Source organism: Chanodichthys erythropterus, chromosome 21 (genome assembly GCF_024489055.1).
Source record: "Chanodichthys erythropterus isolate Z2021 chromosome 21, ASM2448905v1, whole genome shotgun sequence".
In the NCBI taxonomy this organism is placed as follows: Eukaryota; Metazoa; Chordata; class Actinopteri; order Cypriniformes; family Xenocyprididae; genus Chanodichthys; species Chanodichthys erythropterus.
This window is the reverse complement of record NC_090241.1, coordinates 22,954,620-22,976,779: the sequence shown is the minus strand read 5'-3', so window position 1 is coordinate 22,976,779 and position 22,160 is coordinate 22,954,620. Positions and strand designations below refer to the sequence as shown.

Genomic DNA, 22,160 nt, shown 5'->3' with positions numbered 1-22,160 from the left:
TGTTTTTTGTTTTTTACATGGACGATAACGGTATCATTTTCATTTGTTTCATGTTTAGAGTTTATGTTCCTGTCATTCATTACAAATATCTTTAATTGTCCTCCTGTATTCTGCATCTATCTCTGTGGATTATCTACACAGCAACCTGTAACAAATACATAAATGTGATAAGATACATAAATACATAAACTATTAGAAGTAACCTTGTGAAAAAAGAAGTACACTTTAGCATACACATTAAAAAGAGTACTAATTATGGAAATAATACTTTAAAAGAATATATTTAAGTACAAACTAAATGTAATGTTTTCAGACACTTAATTGCATGTAATTGCAAGACGTGTTATTAAATTAGATTTATATTAAATGCAGTTACCTGAACTTTAGAATGCTTTTTGGTCAACTTAAATAGAACTTAAGTACATCTTTATTTATAATTTCATAATAATACTGTTAAGGTTTAAAGTACACTAGAAGTGCACATTGAATACAATTAATTACTTTTTTTTTTTTTTTTTTGCAAAAAGGTAGTCAACTGTGTTTTGACTGTTTAATAGTATTATCTACATCTCATAGGTCGCAGGTATGTCATAAGTATATCATGCCGTTTTGCTTCTCAGTGAAGTTTTTACAAGACAAAGATACAAAATAAGAACAGGATTTTTGTAATGTTCTGTTTTTTTTCTAAACTTTTTATTGCATACATAAACAGAAGCATCTGCATACTGAATTAATGTAAATATGAATGTTAAGATGTGCTGGCTAGTTTAATTGTGTCTTTGTTTGCTCAAAATTATATGTACAAAGCAGACTTCATAAAAGTTTTGATGGTCAGTACTTGAAGTAAATCCAGAGAGCAAGTATTTTCTCTTTGAACTCAGAGACTGTAAATTTTTTCAACTCTAGCCACAATGCCTTGTGAAGTTTTCTCAGCAGTTGTTGCTGTTCTCACGTCAGTATAATGATTATATGGAAATTCCATTATGCCCTGCAGGCAATTATTGTATCTTTATTGACCAAATTAAAACCATTGCCTCAAAATAACAACAACCTGTTTTCCCATTAAACTTGTGTCATGGCTCAGTGCCTAATGAGAGAATAAAAACTGAATGAAAGGATTGAAGACCAGCCATTGTGATGCGCATTTGGGCAGCAAAATCATGTGTTGAAAAGCACTCTATTGCCGTTCCAAACTTGAATGACTGTCTTTCTTCTGTGTAACACAAAAGAAGATATTTTGTAGTATATTTTGGCTTTGATTGATGTAGAACATATTTCTTCAAAATATCTTCTTTGTGTTACACAGAAGAAAGAAAGTCATACAAGTTTGGAACGTCATAAATAAATACTGTCATGCGGCCGAAGCCTGGGCTGAAATCTGTTCAAGGGTTGTTGAGGTACAGTTGAGTCCTCTTGATTCCCAGTCTCTAAATCTTAGAGAAATCACTTTAGAGCAGTTCCTGGATGTCTGTGGTGAAATGAAGTCATGAGTTTTTTCTAACCATGTGTCTCATTCTCCAGGAATGATAGTCCCGTCTCCGCCTGAGATGAAGCAACTTTGGAAGATGCTCTTTCCGCTCCTTATTCTCCTTTACCTATCAGGAGCTGTCAAGTCTCAAGTAAATCCAGGTAGTTATGTTTTTTCATTGTATAAAATGAGATTGAATGACTCAAGCTGTATTATGTACAGTTTAGCCATTTAACTGATCATCGTATCCGAAGCGACTTGTGACCTGGAGTTTAGTGGCTTACAATGATGATAACTCATGAATTTCAGAGTTTGTAGGAACTCAGGCCCAAATCTTAACTACTAGTCTACAATATTATATTAATTGAACAGCTACAGTAGTGCAGACATTGGTGACATAAATTTGCTCTGGGGTTAAACTCAAAAACTTTATTTATGAGAAAATTTATGAGACAAGTCACTATGGAAATCAGTTGTTGTGGGACCACTAACAGCATGTGGTCACAATATCCGATTTTATTGTCCATGAATTTAAGTTTTTCTGAAAGTCAGTTTGCTGCAAATTGCAATGTTTTTTTTTTTTTACTAGGTTTAAAACTAGCAGCCTTGTACTGTAGTTGTGATCAGTCAAATATATTGAGGTCTGAATAAGGTCTGGAAGATGCCCAAATTCCATCCTGGTTCTCATGACTTCTTCTCTTTTATCTGTGTCTTTCAACTCTAGCCTTTTCTCTCTAGCATGGGTGGTTTGTGGGGAGGAAAGTGTGATGTCAATGTGAGGTTCAATTATATTTTACAAGGAAACCAGAAGCCAGCTCATGGTGAGCAGCCGTACAGTAGAGAATAAAGCATAAGTCTGGAAAGCAGCTAATACCACCATGGCTAGAGACAGTTTCTTCTGGGATCCCCCAGGATGAAAACCACACTGTGCTCTTGTACTATATTTGGCTGTGTTCCTTTATGAAGCAGTTTGATTACCTAGGGTGACATTGCTTCCTTCCACTGATCTTGTGTCAGTTGCTCTGCTATATTTTAACAAATTAAGGCCTTAAGCATGACATTAAAGCCTAACACTGAAAATGCATTGTGTTTTAAAACACATAGAGAGTAGTTTTAGGTGCATAATGTTCTTCAGTGGTTTATTTTAAAGACATATTGTGCTTTAATGGATCATAGAGGAGGATACCAGTCCATCCAGATGGTTTAATTGTCGCTTTGCTTGGTTGAACTACAAAGTAATGTTTTGGCTTGTTTCAAAGCAAACATGGAATATGTAAAATGCTTTGTTAAAAATCCTTCTGTGTGGTTTATGTAAAGGGAGTCTGAATTGTTTTCAAGCCTTTAGAGGGCTTGTGGTACAAGCAAAAATAACAGAATTACACTCAGCTGTTCTGTCGCTGTCCGAACACTCTGGATTGTTACTTTCCGGTTTAAAAGTATCAGAGAAAAGTGGGTGAAGGAGCCATGCGGGGCCCTGCCAAGCATTTTCACCCCAGAAACAAAAGAAAGAAATAAGGAAAGAAATGTTTTGTTTTACATAAGAAAAATTAAGACTATTATTAGGAACATTAAGATTTTAATTTGTGACATTATTTTCATGACAATTAAATAAATCTCATTCTTATATAATGTGAAAAAACTGCAATATTTGTGTTATAAGTGTTTATACATAAGACATAATCATTGAAAATAATTAAAAATAAATGAAAACAAAACACAACTGTATGCAGTGCATTATAATTTTCTTGATTATTTATTTATTTATTCATTCATTCCATCCTTCCTTTCTTCCTTCCTTCCATCTTGAGAATTTAGTCTCAAGAAAGTCTTCATTCATGAAGGGTTCCTGTGTGAAAAAACTTTATAACATTTATTAACATAAATGTGTGTTGGAGGTGTGTGTACACAACCACACTATAACCCTATTTTTTATATTTTTTATTCCCATAAATCATAAGCAGAGTCTCAGAACAAGCCGTTTGCAGATTCTGGGCAAAGTGACACCCACGACTGCTGACATACTCTGCGGTATTTGCATAGACCCTGCTCTGAGCGTGTCGTGCAAAGTCCGCCATTTTGTCCAGGCTGGAGCAGCTGTAGCGACAAGTATGTCTTGTAAGCGGTCGAGGTGTTTTGTTGTTGGATGTAAGAGTGAACATAACAGTCTCCATGTACTCCTGACATCAGAGTCGCTGAAGTCTCAGTGGATTATTTTTATTTTTGAATGGATTTGGCCCCCATATACCTAAATTCATTTATGTCTGCACGAATCATTTTATACCAGACTGCTTTGTGAATGAATGTCAATACAAAGGGACAATACAAAATACAGATTTTGCCAAAAATTTGTTACTCAAGGATGGATCATTACGAACTGTTCTAATCCAGCTTACAGTCTCCAGAGCGATACTGGATATGGCAATAATGAAAGTGAGAGCACTTCATTACAGTTCATCGGAGTTGATTTACCAATATAAAGCTTACCAGTTTATTAAGCACCCCCCAAAAAGGCATAAGGGTTGTATACATTTGTTTGCTGTTTATTGTAACAAGTGTTTGTGTAATTTGCTGTGTATGTTGATGATAATGCAAGGGAGAGGGAGAGTTTATGGATAATATTTAAATGCACACTTCTTACACTGTGTTTTATTAAGCTCTCTTATAGTGATTTTCCAGAGTAGCAGCTCATTTGCATATGCACTAAAACGGCACGTTTTTGGTCACCCCCAAAAAGTGGCAATTTTAACACGATATAAAAGATGATCTGTGGGGTATTTTGAGCTAAAACTTCACATACACACTCTGGGGACACCAGAGTAAAAGGGGGCATAATAGATGCCCTTTAATACATATTAATTTTACCATGTTCTTGAGAAATGACAAGTTTCTTGTACACTTCAATTTATAATGACATGGTGGAAATAATTATCATGACATGCTCACTTTTTTTTTTTTTTTTTTTTTTGCTTTTTGATATGAAAATAATGTCACAATGCAAAATATCTTTAATGGTCCTAAAATAGGCTACAAAAAGTTTCATTTGATTCATTAATTCATGATTTACAGATTTATAATGGCATATTGGAAATAATTATCACGACATGCCCACCATTCATTACCATTTGCATATTGTTGTTTTTGTCTTGTGTGTGGGTTTGCTCTTTTTTTCTTTCTTTCTTTTTTTGGGCTGTGCTTTACAGTTTGGATCAATACACTACAGTACTTTGAAACACTGCCGTAGCAATATATCATGGTATCCCATAATTGCTGCTGAATATTATTACTTCTCATCACAGACACTTAGAAATTCTTCAGTTTCGATTTTTTTTACAGGTTGGTGGTTAGAAAGGAAAGAACACCATGCTAAAGGAGTGGTGAAATGTAACGGGATAGAGTCCATCACTCAAACCTCATTGAACTGCGTGTGAGCTCTGTGTGAGGATGTGACCTTGCTTTGAGTTTATTATTGAATGTAGCAGGAGCGCAAGCATGATTGTTTACAATGGATTCAACAATCAGACTGGAGTCTGTGGCTTGTACATACCAGACATTTTGACAACAGGAAAGTATATTGAAACAGCTTCTATTTCTTACTCCTTTTTTCTTTTTCTTTTTTTTTTGCTCCAAGGCTCTGCGTGTTTTTCAGATATTTGTTTCTGCAGTTCATAATTCACGGCAGCAGTCTTTCTCACATTTACAGTTTGATCGTTTCGATATTCAGCTAGTTGACCTTAGTGTTAGAGACAGAGGTTAATGACAGTGTTTCAGATAAATTGTATAAATTGTTGCTTTCCACGAAGGTGGTGAATTTCCGTTCTTTCCAGGAGAGAGATGCTGTAACCTCTTTAAATATCAGTTTTGCTCCGTTATATTTCCGCTGGAAATAAAGCTGCATTTTTTTCCTACTTCTGGAAAAGTGTGTTGCTGAACTCAGTAGCTATGAGATATCCTCTGCCAACTTTCCTCTGTTTAAAATTCCCGAAGACTGTAGTTATACCATCCTACTCTCTGCTTTTTTCCACTTTGAGTTATAGACTTACTTTTTTCTACTGTAAAAAAAAAAAAAAAGAAAGAAAGAAAAAATGTAAGTGCCTCTTCTTTTTTAAGTGTGTGTATGTTAGTATACATGTGTGTGTGCAAGGTTTTGGACCCTGCAGTTAGACAGCAAACATGGTGGAACAAATGTGCCATTCACAACGATTAAAGATGGAAAAAACTGGCTGGCAGGAGGGGGAAATAAGCGCCACTCGGACCAATGAATTACTGCACAAGACCAGAGTGGCCCGTAAGAGAAAGAGAGAGAGGAAAGACCAAAACCCACAGTTTCTTCACACAACATGAGTATTTTTCCACCTTTCTGAAGTGAGGAATATTTTTAGACTCAGTAACTGAATGTTTACTCCATCTGATACTGAGGCTATAATCGTCCACTCTTGGAGAGTAGAAAAACAGAGAGTAAATACACAGTGCTGTGAATGTATGAACAAATTTATTTTCTTAAGCTATTAATTAATATTAATCACAAAATCAGTTTGTTGAGAATACATTTCATCTTATGTTCGTTTTTGCGTATTATTTTACTGCCATGTCACGCTTTTTCTCATTGTGACCATGTGAGATCATCTGTTAACACACAAAGTTGGCCCTAAGTCTGCAGCTGAACAGTAGGCTACTACATTTGAAAGACATTTTATCTATGTGGCGCTCTCATGTCAATTGTCTAACACTGCTTTGCCTGCGTTCACAAAGCTATGAAAACTCTGCCCTGAACTATGAAAGCACATGCTCTTTCTCTTTTTGTGTGTGAATATTTGGGCTGAGTGATGCAGCTAAAATTATTTAATTTATGAAATATGAAAAATATATATTTACTAATTATATATTTACTAAATATAGTAAATATATAATTACCTACATATATATTTTTAAAAAAACATTTAAAATAAACATTTTAATACATTAAATTAATTTATTTTAATAAATTAATAACAAAACAAAATTTACATTTTGCATATTACCATTTTATATATGAAAAGTACATTAAAATATACACAATATTAAATATTGCCTAATTTGATATTGCCTCAAAAATAAAATATATTGTTATATTGTGAATATTCTCTATGTTGCCCAGTCTTAGCATGTTAAAGTATATATGTCTGTTTTTGAGCATGACTGCAAATGTGTGTTAAAGAAAGAGAGAGAGTGATGGGGGAGGAGGATGCCGTTCTGTTACATCTGGAAGAGCTTTTTGTTGGGGGATTCGGCTCGTTTTGGATTATATCAGCTTGTCATTGCCAAAACCAAGCCTCTGAGGTTTCCCCCATCTTGACTTTTAAGCAAACATTTGGAGGAGAGAGAGAAAAAAAAATGAAAAGAGAGACAAAAAGTCCTTCACCACTATCCTTGCTATTGCTGGCAGGATCACAAAGCCTATTTTGTTGAAATGGAGGGGCCACTTGGAATAGGAGTGTCCTTGTACACTTTTTTTTTTTTTTTTGTCCGGATCTTCACACAGACACTCAAAGAAGGAAATATTATGAGAAATCAAGAGTTTATATATCCTCTTTTGCTCTGACAGTATTATTTGATTTTGCAATCAAAATATAAAGTAATTTTTTTAAAATATACTGTTTAATCAATCGGTGGTGGTCTAAAGCCCTACATTCTTCTCTTTACACAGGTGTTCTTCAAGACCCATCCCTTCTCACATGGAAAATTTAACTATAAATAAGTACATTTTAGCATGTTTAAAAAATTTAAAGACTTTATTTATTCATTTTGACACCTTTTTTAAAAAAAATTTAGTATGTTCTGTACATTTAAAATGGAATGTAAAATACAGCGATAAAATCATTACTTTTATTAATCTGTAAATATTTTATTACTAAAACATTGTATATATCTCCAAAATCTTTGTATTTCTATCCATTTCTCTCATGGAGTGAATCAATCTGTATTATGTACTATATTATTCATAAAAGTCAGGTCCTAAAAAAATTGTTTAATTTAATAAAATTGAATTAAAAAAAAAAAATGCTTTATGAAAGTTAAAGTGTTAGTTCACCAAAAAGTGAAAAGGCATCATATACCCTCAAGTTGACTTCAATAGTATGGAAAAAAAAAACTATGGAAATCAATAGGGCCCATCAACTGTTCAAATTCTTCTTCTTCAAAATATCTTCTTTTGTGTTTAGCGGAAAAAGGAAATTCATACAGGTTTGGAACAACTTGAGGGTGAGTAAATGGTCATTTTTGGGTGAACTATCCCTTTAAGTATTGTCATGGTTACAAGTTTTTTAGATTCATATCCGCAAGATGAGTGTGACTCTACAGTGTAATTTGAATTAAAAAAAGTTGGTGGGCATATAAACACTAACTACTTTTTTTTACAGGTGTGTGTCGGTCCCCGTTAGGAATGTCCAGAGGTCAGATCTTAGATGAAGACATCTCAGCTTCCAGTCAGTGGTCTGACTCAACAGCAGCAAAGTATGGCAGGTATGAGCACACACACACTCAAACACAAACACACACACACCGTGAGTTCTAGTGCAGGTTATCTTAAGTGGGATCAAACCACATCTGGGGAACTGTGTGTGGTCTCTTCTTAGCCTCACTAAAATGATGTAATTATGCTTCCTCCATATATTGCTTCTGCATTTCCACTGATTTTAAGTGTTCCCAACACATTCCCCTTCTACCAAAATGAACTATTTTATACTAATTTATGATGCGGCCCAGAGACCAAAGACCCGGAGAGATTGCTGTAGTTTAAACAGATGTTTAAGTGCATTTTTCTTTGTGTCTTAGGCTGGACTGTGAGGAAGGAGATGGTGCATGGTGCCCTGAGATAGCTGGAGAACCTGAGAATATGAACGAGTTCCTGCAGATTGACCTCCGTTCTCTGCACTTCATCACTCTGGTGGGCACTCAGGGACGTCACGCGGGGGGCATTGGTAATGAGTTTGCCCAGACCTACAAGATCAAATATAGCCGCGATGGCAGCCGTTGGATCTCCTGGCGCAACAGGCAGGGAAAAGAGGTACGCACTGATACACTGCTCTCTGTGCTATAATAAAGAACTCATTTACATGTGTCATCTTATTAAACTGATTACATATTGTTGTTAATTAGATCTTTTCACTATAAGGAGACAACTACATGAAGAACATAGAAATTGACCAATATTACCTTTTTTTGACTGATAACATTTAGGAATATTGTAATGCTTTTTTTTATTATTATTCATGAACTTAATTGTATTTTATTATTTAATTTTATTATTTTTTTATTAATTTTATTTATTATTATATTTTTAATTTTATTATTTAATTTTATTTTAATGCATATATTAATTAAATTAATTTAGATACATTTATTAATTATTGTTTTCTTTCAGCAAAATAATAACACATGTGTATTATATTATATATTATATTATTATAATGTTACAAAATACATTATTAATATTTCAGATAAATGCTGTTGTTTTGAACTTTATATTAATCAAATAATCCTGAAAATATGTAATGGGTTTGCAAAAATCTTAACATTTATAAAAGAAATATTTCTTGTGCACCAGGTCAGCATATTACAATGATTTCTGAAGGATCATGTGACACTGAATACTTAATAATTAATAATTAGCTATTACTAGTAATAGATATTATATTATATTATATTATATTATATTATATTTTATTATATTATATTTATTATATTATATTATATTATATTATATTATATTATATTATATTATATTATATTATATTATATTATATTATATTATATTAATAATGTTATGAATATATTATTAATAATGATTATCACAATAGTTATTTATGCCATTTTATTAGTGGATGCAAATGATTAATGATTTAAATTTGCAAATTAAATTAAGGTCCAAAGAAAACAACATAAAAACTCACAAGTCACATTTGAATGTGATTAGAATATAGCTAGAATATGTGAACAGTTATTGCGATGTAGAGGTAAAAAACTATGTGGGCACCATTCAACATGTTTGACTTTTACTGCTACACCTATTACTAACAGGTGCATAAAATCAAGCATACTGTACACCAATGCAGTTTCCATAGATGACCCTTTTCAGGATGGGACATGACCTTCCTGTTCCAGTACACCTAGCAAAGTCCATAAAAAAAAGTTTTTTCTGAAACTGGTGTGGAGATCTGAACCAAATTAAACACTTCTGGGATTAATTGGAGCGTCAGCTGTGAGCCAGGCCCTGTCGCCTAACATCTGTGCCTGACCTCACTGATAACAGTGTCTAAATGAGAGCAAATTCCAGCAAAGCTGTCCCAGAAATGCAACTGTTAGAGAGGACCAACTCCCTATTAATGCTCATGATTATTAAATTAAATGTTAAACAAGCATCCACATAATTTTGACCATGCATATGTCACAGGAAAATCTAAATGTAAGTTTTTCTGTTGTGAAGGTGATTGAGGGGAACAGAAATGCATATGACATTGTGCTGAAGGACTTGGAGCCGCCCATCATTGCACGTTTTGTCCGCTTCATGCCCGTCATCGATCACTCAATGAACGTTTGCATGCGTGTCGAACTGTATGGCTGTGAGTGGCTGGGTAAGTCTGACAACTGTCTAACGTTGTTTGGCCTCCAATGCTCTTCAAAATATCTTCTTTTGTGTTTCACTGGTTCTTTTTTGGGTGAAATATCCCTTTAAAGGTGCAGGTTAAGAGATTTCTGAGAAACACTGTTGATATTTGAAATCAACCCAAACAAACACAGTCAAGTGAAGCAAAAAAAAGCTTCACAAAAAATAAAGTGAAGATGACGAACAAACGACAAGGAAGAACAAAAAATAAACATACAGTACACAGGAGTATATAAAAGGAAGAGTTTGATGTTAGTCGCCAGCAGCACACCAGCTCCAGACAAATGACACTCCAAACTGTCCTGTTACTAAATCATTACAACAACAGGCAGCATATCTTGGTTCTCTTAAACCAGGGGTAGGCAAGTTCGGTCCTAGAGAGCTGCTGTCCTGCTGAGTTTAGCTCCAACCTTAATCAAATACACCTGAACAAGCTAATCAAGCTCTTCAGGATTACTAAGGCTATAGGCAGCTGAAGGGTTTTTTTCAGGGTTGGAGCTAAACTCTGCAGGACAGAGACAACTTGCCTACCCCTGTGTTAAACATAGCAATCAAATTTTACCCACATATAGAGCATACATTTTCAGGCCTTCCCGCTTCTAGGTCTCCAGTGCTGGAAAGCTTTTCTAATATTAACGCGGGTCCTAAAGCTCTTGCCTGATCATAACCCTTCTTTTTCCAGTGATATTCCTCTGACCTTTTCTCTTTTGTAATGTCACTCAGCCATCTCTCTTTGTACTGTCTTTCTTCAAATCTCCCTCTTGCTCACTCTCTCTCCTCCCCCATCATGATTGTATACGCCCCCAACTGCTGATTGGCTACAAATGTGTTGTGGCTACTAATCCACTTCCAACAGCATTTCTCAGAAATCGCTTACTGTACTTTTAAAGGACGCTGTTTAATTAAAGGTCAATTAAAGGTGCAATATGTCAGATTTTTGCAGTAAAATATCCAAAAACCATAGGCCAGTGTTATATATATTTTGTTCACTTGAGTACTTACAATATCCCAAATGTTTCCAACTATTGGTAAATCGTGAGAAAATTGCAATTTTTACCAAGGCTCTGGGACGTGTGAGGAGTCGCCTGTCAACTGCGTTTTACCCGCGTTACCCTCGATTTCTGGTTTTATTTTGTAAAAACCATGGAAACACCAAAGATGCTTTAATATATTACATGTTTTAATGGGCAAGGGAACAACTGTTTGGTTACGTTTATAGATAGAAATCTAATTGTTGTTATATAGCTGCTCAGCACGCTTAGTCTTATTGTTTAAATCTAATTTTCTTGATTTTCCACGAGTATCATGCTTTACCATGCCTCAGAGAAAAACACTATTTTGTCAAGTAGCTAACATAGCATAATCAGATATAGCTTTATTTTTAATAACAGTAATACAGCATTTTCTCCATCATATAATACGTTTTAAAATTAATGGCATGCCATTTATCAATACAAGCCATCCAGCAATTAATATGATATTATAAAATTGATCTATCTTACTGCAGTGTGAAACAGTGTCTCACAGCAGCCGTCGAGCGAACGCACAGAGTAACGTTATAACAACACTCTCAAATGTATCTAATAATAAACAGAGCTGTGTTACCTCATACTCATGACTGGAAACGCGGAAGCAGCGCCGGCGACTGTGGCATAATAAAAGTTCCGCTGCTCGTGAGGCGTGTGTCGTGCTCGTCTTTCATTAACAAGTCCTGCTCTGCTTCATACTACATTAACGTTAAAGGAACGCTCCACTTTTTTTGAAAATAGGCTCATTTTCCAACTCCCCTAGAGTTAAACAGTTGAGTTTTACCGTTTTCGAATCCATTCAGCCGATCTCCGGTTCTGGCGGTACCACTTTTAGCATAGCTTAGCATAGTTCATTGAATCTGATTAGACTGTTAGCATCGCGCTTAAAAATGACCAAAGAGTTTTGATATTTTTCCTATTTAAAACTTGACTCTTCTGTAGTTAAATCGTGTACTAAGACCGACAGAAAATGAAAAGTTGCGATTTTCTAGGCTGATATGGCTAGGAACTATACTCTCATTCAGGCGTAATAATCAATGAACTTTGCTGCCGTTCCATGGCTGCAGCAGTGCAAAGATATTACGCAGTGCCCGTGAGCCCCTGCTTGCACAGGGAACGTGCCTTGCAACCATGGAGACGTTTGTGAGAGACGCTGTGTAATATCATTGCACTGCTGCAGCCATGATACGGCAGCAAAGTTCCTTGATTATTACGCCTGAATGAGAGTATAGTTCCTAGCCATATCAGCCTAGAAAATCGCAACTTTTCATTTTCTGTCGGTCTTAGTACACGATTTAACTACAGAAGAGTCAAGTTTTAAATAGGAAAAATATCAAAACTCTTTGGTCATTTTTAAGCGCGATGCTAACAGTCTAATCAGATTCAATGAACTATGCTAAGCTATGCTAAAAGTGGTACCGCCAGAACCGGAGATCGGCTGAATGGATTCGAAAACGGTAAAACTCAACTGTTTAACTCTAGGGGAGTTGGAAAATGAGCCTATTTTCAAAAAAAGTGGAGTGTTCCTTTAATAATCGCATCCATGATTTCTTCATGAGTTCTATCCCGATTATCCAATGGCTGCGATGTGAAGACCACATGTCCCAAGATTACGCGCTAAAACTTGCTGTCATCAAGCTATGCCTTTGTTTTGAATAGGCCTCTAGCGACCTCTAGCAGACCTAAATCTTACATATTGCACCTTTAAATAGCTTGATGTGGTTTTCTGTCCCATTTTGAGGTATTTCCTAATGAAATTGGAAGTTTGGGTGGTGCAACATGAGTCATCATTTTTTGGTCTATTTTACTGGAATAGAACAACTATAAATTTTACATTTTAAATCTGTTAAAAATTAATTTAGGCAATGCTTACGAGTACATTAGCAAACAGATGGTCTCAAATCTAACACATTTACATTTATGTATGTCACACATGTTCTTTATATTACTAAAATGTACTTTACACCAAGAAAAAAATTTCACTGAAAGATTCTTCAATGGCACAAAAATGGTTCTTCTCTGGCACCACTGCGAAAACCCATTTTTGGAACTTTTATTTTTTAAAGAGTATATGATATTGATGAGGACACAGTCTTCACAACCCCCACAATTTCTCTCATCTCTCTCTCTCTCTCTCTCTCTCTGCTGTTATGGAAATTGTAAATGCAATGAAAAAAGATTTTTATCATTTTGTAATGACAACTCTAACGTCCTTCAGTGGGATGAATCCACATTATAGTCATAGGACAGAACATCCTTGAACATTTCCAATTTGGGACACCTGACAAAAGAAAAATGAGTTGACATTGTTCTCCTGTGGCTGTTTCTAGATGGCTTGGTGTCATATAATTCTCCACTTGGCCAGCAGATGACTCTCAATGGACAGTATATTTATCTCAATGACTCTGTGTATGATGGCGCCATGAGTTACAGGTCAGTACACTAGTACACAGTACACCAAAACATAATCCTTTAGAAAAGTTTGAATGTATAGTAAAATGAGTTTAGTTTTGACATTATTTAACGTACAATAAATGATGTACAAAGTTAAACCTACGACTAAATGTCAATATATCTCCGCTGACAACTGATTCAGAGTCAGTATGGTTTGTACTGACCGGTTTACCTGATGCCTAGCACAGGGAAAATTTGATCCCAAATCAGTTACACACAACGGACAGGCTTAGCTGGCCTGTTATTGCTTGGTTGCTATGCAACAGCAAGGCGCCAGGACCGGAGAGAGTCACAGTGGTTTCACAATGTTCACAGGAGAAATTGACTCATTGCTCCTTGAACAATACCTTCCATGACACAGTGCAAAGTGTGTTTACCTTCTTGTGTGTATGACAGAGCTGGCAGAAAACCGCCAAGTAGGAATCCACATGTTCATAGTCATGAAACTATCACAAGAGTGACAAGTGTCATTGCTGGGAAAACTTAAAATACAGGCTTATATAATGCCACCATCTAGTGGTGAAATTATATAAACAGAGCAATATGCCAACATCCATCACACAATTTTAGTCAGGGCAATAAATGCAATATGTAATAATTATTTTTTTATTATTATTTTTTCTATTTTATTAATTACTACATATTGCAAACATTACATATTTTAATCTTATAAAACAGTTAGCTCATGTCCTTGATTCTGATTGGTCAATAGCTGTTTTACTCATGATACATGACAGCTTCACCCAACGGTTCTGTGTATCGCTACAAAACACCCTTAGCAACCACTCTTAGCAACGTAAACTGTATGTTCTCAATTGATATATTTAATTCAAACTTATGTAGAAGAGTATTGTGAGAAAGAGATAGAGTGAGCGAGTTGCATTCAGATTTAACATTTTCCTTCAGGTCAGTCCAGTGTTCATAATAAAAAATCTGTTTAAATGTCTTATCTTGTCCTTTTAACAGTTAAGGGGTTTTCCTGTGACTGACAGCGCTAGTCAAAGCATTTGACAGTTGCGTCTTGTTCCGTCTTCACAACAATTCAGTCTTTTCAAAGTAAAAGTCTTCACTACTAACTGACACACTCAGACATTCTTTGCCGCCATCTAATGGCATAATAATGTAACTTCTGTTGCTGTTCACGGTCAGGGACTATTTTTTTCTGGCGGAAGGAAGGCTTTTAGTGAAAGTTTATTTCATGAAAGTACATATTTTGGCTTTAATATTTGTATTGTGTGTTAACTATTTTATAAAAGCAATAAGGTACTCAAAACTAGTGCTGTATCGTGAATAAGTTATGGCTGAAGGGGTTGCAGGGACTCTGTGTCAAGTCATGCTTAACAACGCCCTTCAGCCGTGACTTGTTCACGACACAGCACAGCTTCTCGTACCTTATTGCTTACTTAAAATGTATTTTATTCTTTTGATGGCAAAGCAGAATTTATTTGAAACAAATATTTTTTGGGTTTGTGTAAACTGATCAAAAGTGAAAAAGTGAAAGTCTTCACTCTCACTTTTGATCAATTTAATGTGTGTGCTTACACACAGACACACACAAAACACATTATTCTCCTCTGGGTTTATTTTCCTCTGTAGTATGACAGAAGGACTTGGGCAGCTAACGGATGGCATGTGTGGTCTCGATGACTTCAAACACAGTCACGTGTACAACGTATGGCCTGGTTATGACTATGTCGGCTGGACCAACGAGAGCTTTCCCAATGGTTATGTTGAGATCATGTTTGAGTTTGACCGTACCCGCAACTTCACCACCATGAAGGTATGGAGTCTGTCATGTCCTACACCGCTAATTCTTTCCTCTTCTGTCATATAAACTTTCTGGGAAAGCAAGCATAAGAGGGTGTTGTTAAAGGTGCAATCTATATAATTGCTGAAACTTATATATAATAATATATAATAATAACAAATATAATTAAGCTTATTGTAAGGATTAAAGATAAAAGGTTTAAATTACCCAACTCTTCCTAAATTACACCCATATCATAATGCTTTTGTATTCATTCTCTCTCCCTTTTAATCCTAATTGATTCAGGTGCACTGCAACAACATGTTCTCCCAAAGGGTAAAGACCTTTCAGAAGGTGGTGTGTTATTTCCGTTCAGAGTCGGACTGGGAGGCCACACCTATATCATTCAGCCCTGTGATGGACGATGTCAACCCCAGTGCCCGCTTCGTCACCGTCTCACTCTACAATCACATGGCCAGTGCTATTAAATGCCAGTACTACTTTTCTGACATCTGGATGATGTTCAGTGAAATCACCTTCCAGTCAGGTTAGTAAATGACCATGCAAATCTGCCTGTTCAAAATCGTTTCATACACAGGCACAGTCATTGTATAAATGACTGTTTTAACAACCTGATTTCAGATACAGCCATGTACAATACAACTCTGGCTCCCCCCAAGCCTGGTCCTCCCACCAGCAATCAGCCAGGTCAGATTCCCCACTGCTCCTAATTCAGTCATATGTTGAGAACCAGCAGTTTCTGTGCCATTTGGATAAACTTCATTCATCTTTTCTGGAGTGTAATTTCATCAATAATAATAAAAGTTTCATTTATATAGCACCTTTCCATAGCTCAAGGACACTTTACAGGTTTCCACTTTACAGGTTATCTTTCTCTTTACCTCTTTCTTAGAGGATGACCCCACCCACAAAGTAGATGACAGCAACACTCGGATCTTGATTGGCTGCTTGGTCGCCATCATCTTCATCTTAGTGGCCATTATTGTTATTATATTATGGAGACAAGTGTGGCAAAAGATGCTTGAGAAGGTGAGATATAATTAAATAAATCTAATATTTAAACCATGTAGATTCTTTAAAATGTGATTAAAAGACTTCTAAAATGACCTACACTACCTTTTAAAAGTTTGGAGTCAATAAGATTTATTTTTACGAAATCAGTGCTTTTATTCAGCAAGGACACATTAAATTGAACACACAAAAGAAGAACACATAAAATATTTATATTTCAAATAAATGCTGTTTTTATGCTTTCTATTCATCAAAGAATCCTGAAAATATATTAAAATAGAAAAGAGATCTATAGAGAAATTGTAATACAATGTCACAATATTATTGATTTACTGTATTCTTGACCAAATAAATGCAGCCTTGGTGACATTACTGAGTCCAAACGTTTGAGCAGTAGTGTAAGTGTCCAATTATGTCTAATTATGTGTACAATTCTGACTTTAAATGATGTCGTTTTTCTCAGAATGTTCCCACATGAACTTGCATACAAACTTCCATTCTGCACTAGACCTTAATGTAATAAACAAGGATGATTATGACAAACTGTTATAGTCTTTCTGCATGGCCCCTGAAACAGTGTGATGCTATTTTGCAGTGTTTAAATGAATTTAAAAAAGGCATGCGTACGTGGATTGTGAATATGATTTCATAGATGCATAATACATCAAACTACTAGTAAATATTTTAGACTTTTTTTTAGCATTCTTCACCAAACATCCTTCATTCCAGGTGTCTCGGAGGATGCTGGACGATGAACTAACTGCTAGTCTGTCAATACAGAGTGAGACCTTCACCTATAACAACAACAACAGCCCCTCCTCAGTGCCCAGTGAGCAGGAGTCCAACTCCACCTATGAGCGCATCTTCCCTCTGGGACCCGACTACCAAGAGCCCTCTCGTCTGGTCCGCAAACTGCCAGAGTTTTCCCAAACATCCGAGGATACTGGTGAGTTCTAGAAGCGATGTTTGGAATATATAAGCAGGGCAGTAATAAAAAAATAAAAATAACATTTATATATACATATATATTTATATTTTTCTGCAGCATCAACAAGTACAGCTTCCAAGTCTCCTCCAGTCAGTGTGCAAGAAGGTGTCCCACATTATGCTGAGGCAGACATAGTCAACCTCCAGGGTGTGACTGGGGGCAACACCTATGCCGTGCCTGCCCTCACCATGGACCTGCTGTCAGGGAAGGATGTGGCTGTGGAGGAATTTCCTCGGAAACTACTTACCTTTAAAGAGAAGCTGGGAGAAGGGCAGTTTGGAGAGGTCTGTATATTTTCGAAAAAATTTTTTTTAGCTCAGTCTATGAAAAAATGTCCTGTTCTATTCTTAATCATGTGTCATGGGTCAGGTTTTCAGGATTCTTTTATGAATAGAAAGTTCAAAATAACAGCATTTTTTTTTTAAATAGAAATATTCCATAACACTAATGTATTTACTGTCACCACTGTAAAAAGTATTAATTTCTTTTAAAAAAAAAAATCATAAAGCATTACAAAATCATTAAATGATATCTGAATATACTAAATGGCTGTTTTTGCTGTTGTGTTGCCAGGTGCATTTGTGTGAAGCAGAAGGCATGCAAGATTTCATGGATGAGGACTTCTCCTTCGATGTCATTGAAAACCAAACAGTGCTTGTGGCTGTTAAGATGCTTCGAGCAGATGCAAATAAAAATGCTAGGTTTGCACGCCCAAATGTCACAATCTTGACTTCCATAAATTAAAGCAAAACACTGATACTGCATCCTAATGAACCTCAAATGCATGCAAAAACCAAAATACAAAAGCCATAACACAAACTTTAATATTAGTATTTAAAAAAATATATAAAATATTTAAAATGTAAACATTCCATATGCTGTTATTAGTTTTATGACAGAATTTTTTTATTGTTTTTGTTCCACAGAAGTGTTGTCCTAATTTTCATTCACCCATCCCTCCATCTGTAACATCTAAAATAAACATGCCTCTGCCAATTTGCAATAGCTCTTTTTTCCAATACTTTACAGGAATGATTTTTTGAAGGAGATAAAGATCATGTCACGATTGAAAGACCCCAACATCATCAGGCTGCTGGCAGTGTGTATGAGCTCTGACCCTCTGTGTATGATCACCGAATACATGGAGAACGGAGACCTTAATCAGTTCCTGTCTCGCCATGAGCCTGAGGGCATGATCGCTCTCCTCAGCAACGCTCCAACAGTCAGGTTAATACAAATTTTTTTCAAACATTTGCATTTAAGTACAGAAATGGAAATTGGAAGTCCAATTTCCATTTCTTTAAATCCCTATGAAAGATGGACACATTATTACAAAAGAAATGTATGGAATTGCAGAAATAGTCCACAAGCAACTTTCCATTGCTGAATACAATTATTAGGTAGTGATCTTAACCAGGTTATGATTCACATTCTATGTTTTAACTGTCTCAGCTACAGTAATATACACCACATGGCCACACAGATCGCTTCAGGCATGAAGTATCTATCTTCTCTCAACTTTGTGCATCGGGACTTGGCCACCCGCAACTGCCTAGTAGGGAAGAACTACACCATCAAGATTGCAGACTTCGGAATGAGTAGGAACCTATATAGTGGAGACTACTACCGTATCCAGGGCAGAGCGGTGCTGCCCATCCGCTGGATGTCCTGGGAGAGCATTCTTCTGGTCAGACACACACAACCTTGACAAAAAAAAGTAGTTTTTTCTGTCTGCAAATAAATTTCTAATGACTTATTTTTTATACATACTGTTGGTAAAAACTGATTCTATGTCTATAAAAGTTTGACACAGGATGATTTTTGTCATTTACAGGGGAAATTCACCACATCCAGTGATGTGTGGGCTTTTGGCGTTACCCTTTGGGAGATGCTTACCTTCTGCAAAGAGCAGCCCTACTCACAGCTTTCAGACGAGCAGGTCATTGAAAACACAGGGGAGTTCTTTCGGGATCAGAGGAGACAGGTACAAGGATGCTTAAAGGGATAGTTCACCCAAAAATTCTGTCATCATTTACTGACCTTCATGTTGTTCCAAATAGGCCTGCCATGGTTATTGATTAATCGTCCAATTGTGGGGTTTTTTTTTTTTGGTTTTTTTTTACATTTTGCCAATGAATATTTAAAAAAAACACTGTTGTAAGGTACATAAAGATAGTCAAAGGTCTTCCTTCATATGAAATGAAGGTTTGTGTGTTTAATCAGACTGCATTTTATTATAGTCAGCATTGGTGGTTGCAGCAAGCATGAGAATGATATATATATATGTGTGTGATGTGATCTGCAAAAAACCTATCACAGGTTTCAATATCATGTGAAAGCTGGATTTGAGCCCCTTCCAAATCTGTTTTTACTTCTTTCATAGTTTGTCTGTAACAAAAGTTATGGTTATCTGTAGTTGGCTGATCGTTCTGATTTTCAGGAACAAAATGTTGAGTAAAACAGATTTAAATAACTGTCACCCCCTTTTTTCGCATAGACATGAAAATGCACTGTCCAAACTTAAATGGTTGTAATTCAAGAATGCTTTGAAATATAGACCTAAGGTTGGTCTTGTTTTAAAGAAGACACTGGTAAAATTATTTTAGAAGTGAAATAAATTAGGAAAGTGAAATAAAAAAAAAGTTATAGAAGTTTAATTTATGAAAATATAAATAAATAATAGTTTATATTTTAATAGTTTATATTTTATAATATTATAAAATATAAAATTACAAAACATGTTTTACTCTTAAACTGCAAGAAAATCAAAGCCAAAAATGTCAACAAAAAATTTAGGTTGATATATTTCAAAAATAGCTTTCAGTAAAATTTTGCTTGGGCATAGTACCAAACTTTTTCACTAGATGACATCCAAGCTCCATTACTGACCATGTCAGGGCGCCTCCATTTATTTGAGTGATCTGATCCATATTTTCATACATTTTCCGAAGTAGACATCCTATTCAGAAGTAGTATGAGCAGTTTGGCAGTATTTGATTTGAATTTAACCTCTAATAAACATAATTATAACATGTATGTTCATAGCTCTGTTTTTCTCTTGTGCTCCGCCTTCTCACAATAACATTGTAGGCCTATTAGGAAAAGAAAATCTTTGTGTGTCGTAGTTTACACAGGACTGGTGGGAAATTTGCATTAATACACCTTTATTCTACATGTTATGTGCCGTAGTTTATTTTGATAGATGAACTGTCTTTGTAGTGTTAAGAGAGGGAAAGCTAAGGCCGATCTTTTTTGCACCTCCGCTGGCTGTGTTCTTAAACAGTAACGTTAGAGAAAGACAGTCTTTTCAGCTTGGCACTATAAATCGCTATTTTTCTGCATTTGACAGGTGAATTTTGTCAAGATATTTTCACAGATGATAGACAAGATGTTATAGAATAATAATTTAATGAAAACCCAATTTTGACAAAAAAAAAAAAAAAAAAAATGACATTCAACCTATTTTTTTTTTAACTTTACTGAAAATGTTCCATCGCCACATCCGACGGGTTTTCCCAGATCGCATCACATATATTTATACATACACTTACACACACAAAAGTTGACCTTAGTGGTGAGAGGGGGGAAGACACCATTAGAGAAAAAGGAAGAGTCCATGGTGGAGTCAAGAGAAGGCAGGACCAGAATGGAGACAATGGAGGGAGGATCCTAGGTGTGACCCAGAGCAGTAACAAAAGACCCAAGGCTGAACCGATGAAGGGAGGAGCCAGGGTTCAGCCAGGAGCCTGCACTACTTAGGTGGAGTTGGGAGAGGAGGGGACCCAAGGGTGACACCGATAGACTGTAGGGCCGAGGCAGAACCGCAGGCTCCCAGGCTCGAGGTTGAGGACAACGGTGTAGCCAGAAGGAAGGAAGAGCCCAGTGCCAAAGAGGGCCAAAGGGGTGGAGGGACGAGGCGTAATCGGAGGCCCGAAAGTCTGTGGCGCAACCAGGATGATGACTGACCAAGGCAAACCACACTGTTTGTGTGTTTACCGGCTCACACACCTGGTCAGACTTCGGCTCTGTGTCTGCGGTGGTCTCTGGCTTTAGGTCTTCGGTTGTGGAGGAGTTGGGAAGGACTAGGGAGGCATTTCAAGGCAGGTGGGATCACTGGAACGAGGACTGATGATGGCAGGATGGTGGATGTTTGCTAAGGGGGGTTAAGGGTGAGTGGTTATGTCCTCCTCTTTCATTTCGTCAAAATTTAATTAACAATAAATTAAAAAAATAACAAACACACTGGAACACAGAAGCACACAGGAGAAACACAACCACACTATACAGAAACAAGAATGGACAAAGAATGCCTGTATAATATATACACACAAGTTGACCGAAGGATTAAACAAGAGACAGGTGGGGCTAATCAATCAAACAATGGGTAACTATGACAACAAATAAGAAACGATACAAAGGCACATGGAATATAAGAAAATACAAACCTAAAACAATATAAACCTAACAATTATATTATATTGCATAAATATTATTTTTTACAACATTAAAGTAAATAAATCATGTGGACCTATTTTATTATAATTTTTATTATTATAGACAATTCCTGGTAAAAGAAACCTATTAGGCTTACACTGTAACATGAACAAAAATTGTTCATTTCAATTATTTGTATGACAATTATTCATCAGAACAAAATTCATGATCGTGACAGGCCTAGTTCCAAAGTCCAAACACATAAGACTTTGGTTAAGCTTCTAAACAAAAATTAAAATATTTTTAATTAAACCTGAGAGGTTTCTGTCCCTCTCAGGTAACTAAAACCAAAAAGGTCATAAAGGTGT

The 22,160-nt window shown here is 35.9% G+C and overlaps 1 protein-coding gene across 4 annotated transcripts in view; it reads left to right on the top strand.

Annotated features, from left to right (window-relative positions):
- ddr2a (discoidin domain receptor tyrosine kinase 2a) overlaps positions 1-22,160 on the top strand; it is a 38,838-nt gene that overhangs the window by 15,954 nt on the left and 724 nt on the right. Inside the window, exons 2-17 of one of the 4 annotated variants that reach the window (XM_067373041.1) lie at positions 1,522-1,629; positions 7,864-7,966; positions 8,279-8,510; positions 9,930-10,077; positions 13,468-13,570; positions 15,188-15,371; positions 15,645-15,885; positions 15,981-16,046; positions 16,252-16,388; positions 17,100-17,316; positions 17,416-17,642; positions 17,932-18,059; positions 18,388-18,585; positions 18,811-19,045; positions 19,193-19,342; positions 19,419-19,870. In XM_067373041.1, coding sequence (XP_067229142.1) covers positions 1,524-1,629; positions 7,864-7,966; positions 8,279-8,510; positions 9,930-10,077; positions 13,468-13,570; positions 15,188-15,371; positions 15,645-15,885; positions 15,981-16,046; positions 16,252-16,388; positions 17,100-17,316; positions 17,416-17,642; positions 17,932-18,059; positions 18,388-18,585; positions 18,811-19,045; positions 19,193-19,342; positions 19,419-19,436 — 2,493 coding nt within the window. In that variant the 5' untranslated portion in view covers positions 1,522-1,523 and the 3' untranslated portion in view covers positions 19,437-19,870. Of the gene's footprint in view, positions 1-1,521; positions 1,630-7,863; positions 7,967-8,278; positions 8,511-9,929; positions 10,078-13,467; positions 13,571-15,187; positions 15,372-15,644; positions 15,886-15,980; positions 16,047-16,251; positions 16,389-17,099; positions 17,317-17,415; positions 17,643-17,931; positions 18,060-18,387; positions 18,586-18,810; positions 19,046-19,192; positions 19,343-19,418; positions 19,871-22,160 lie in introns of those variants that run through there. The other 3 variants (XM_067373039.1, XM_067373040.1, XM_067373038.1) reach the window with 3 other exon arrangements.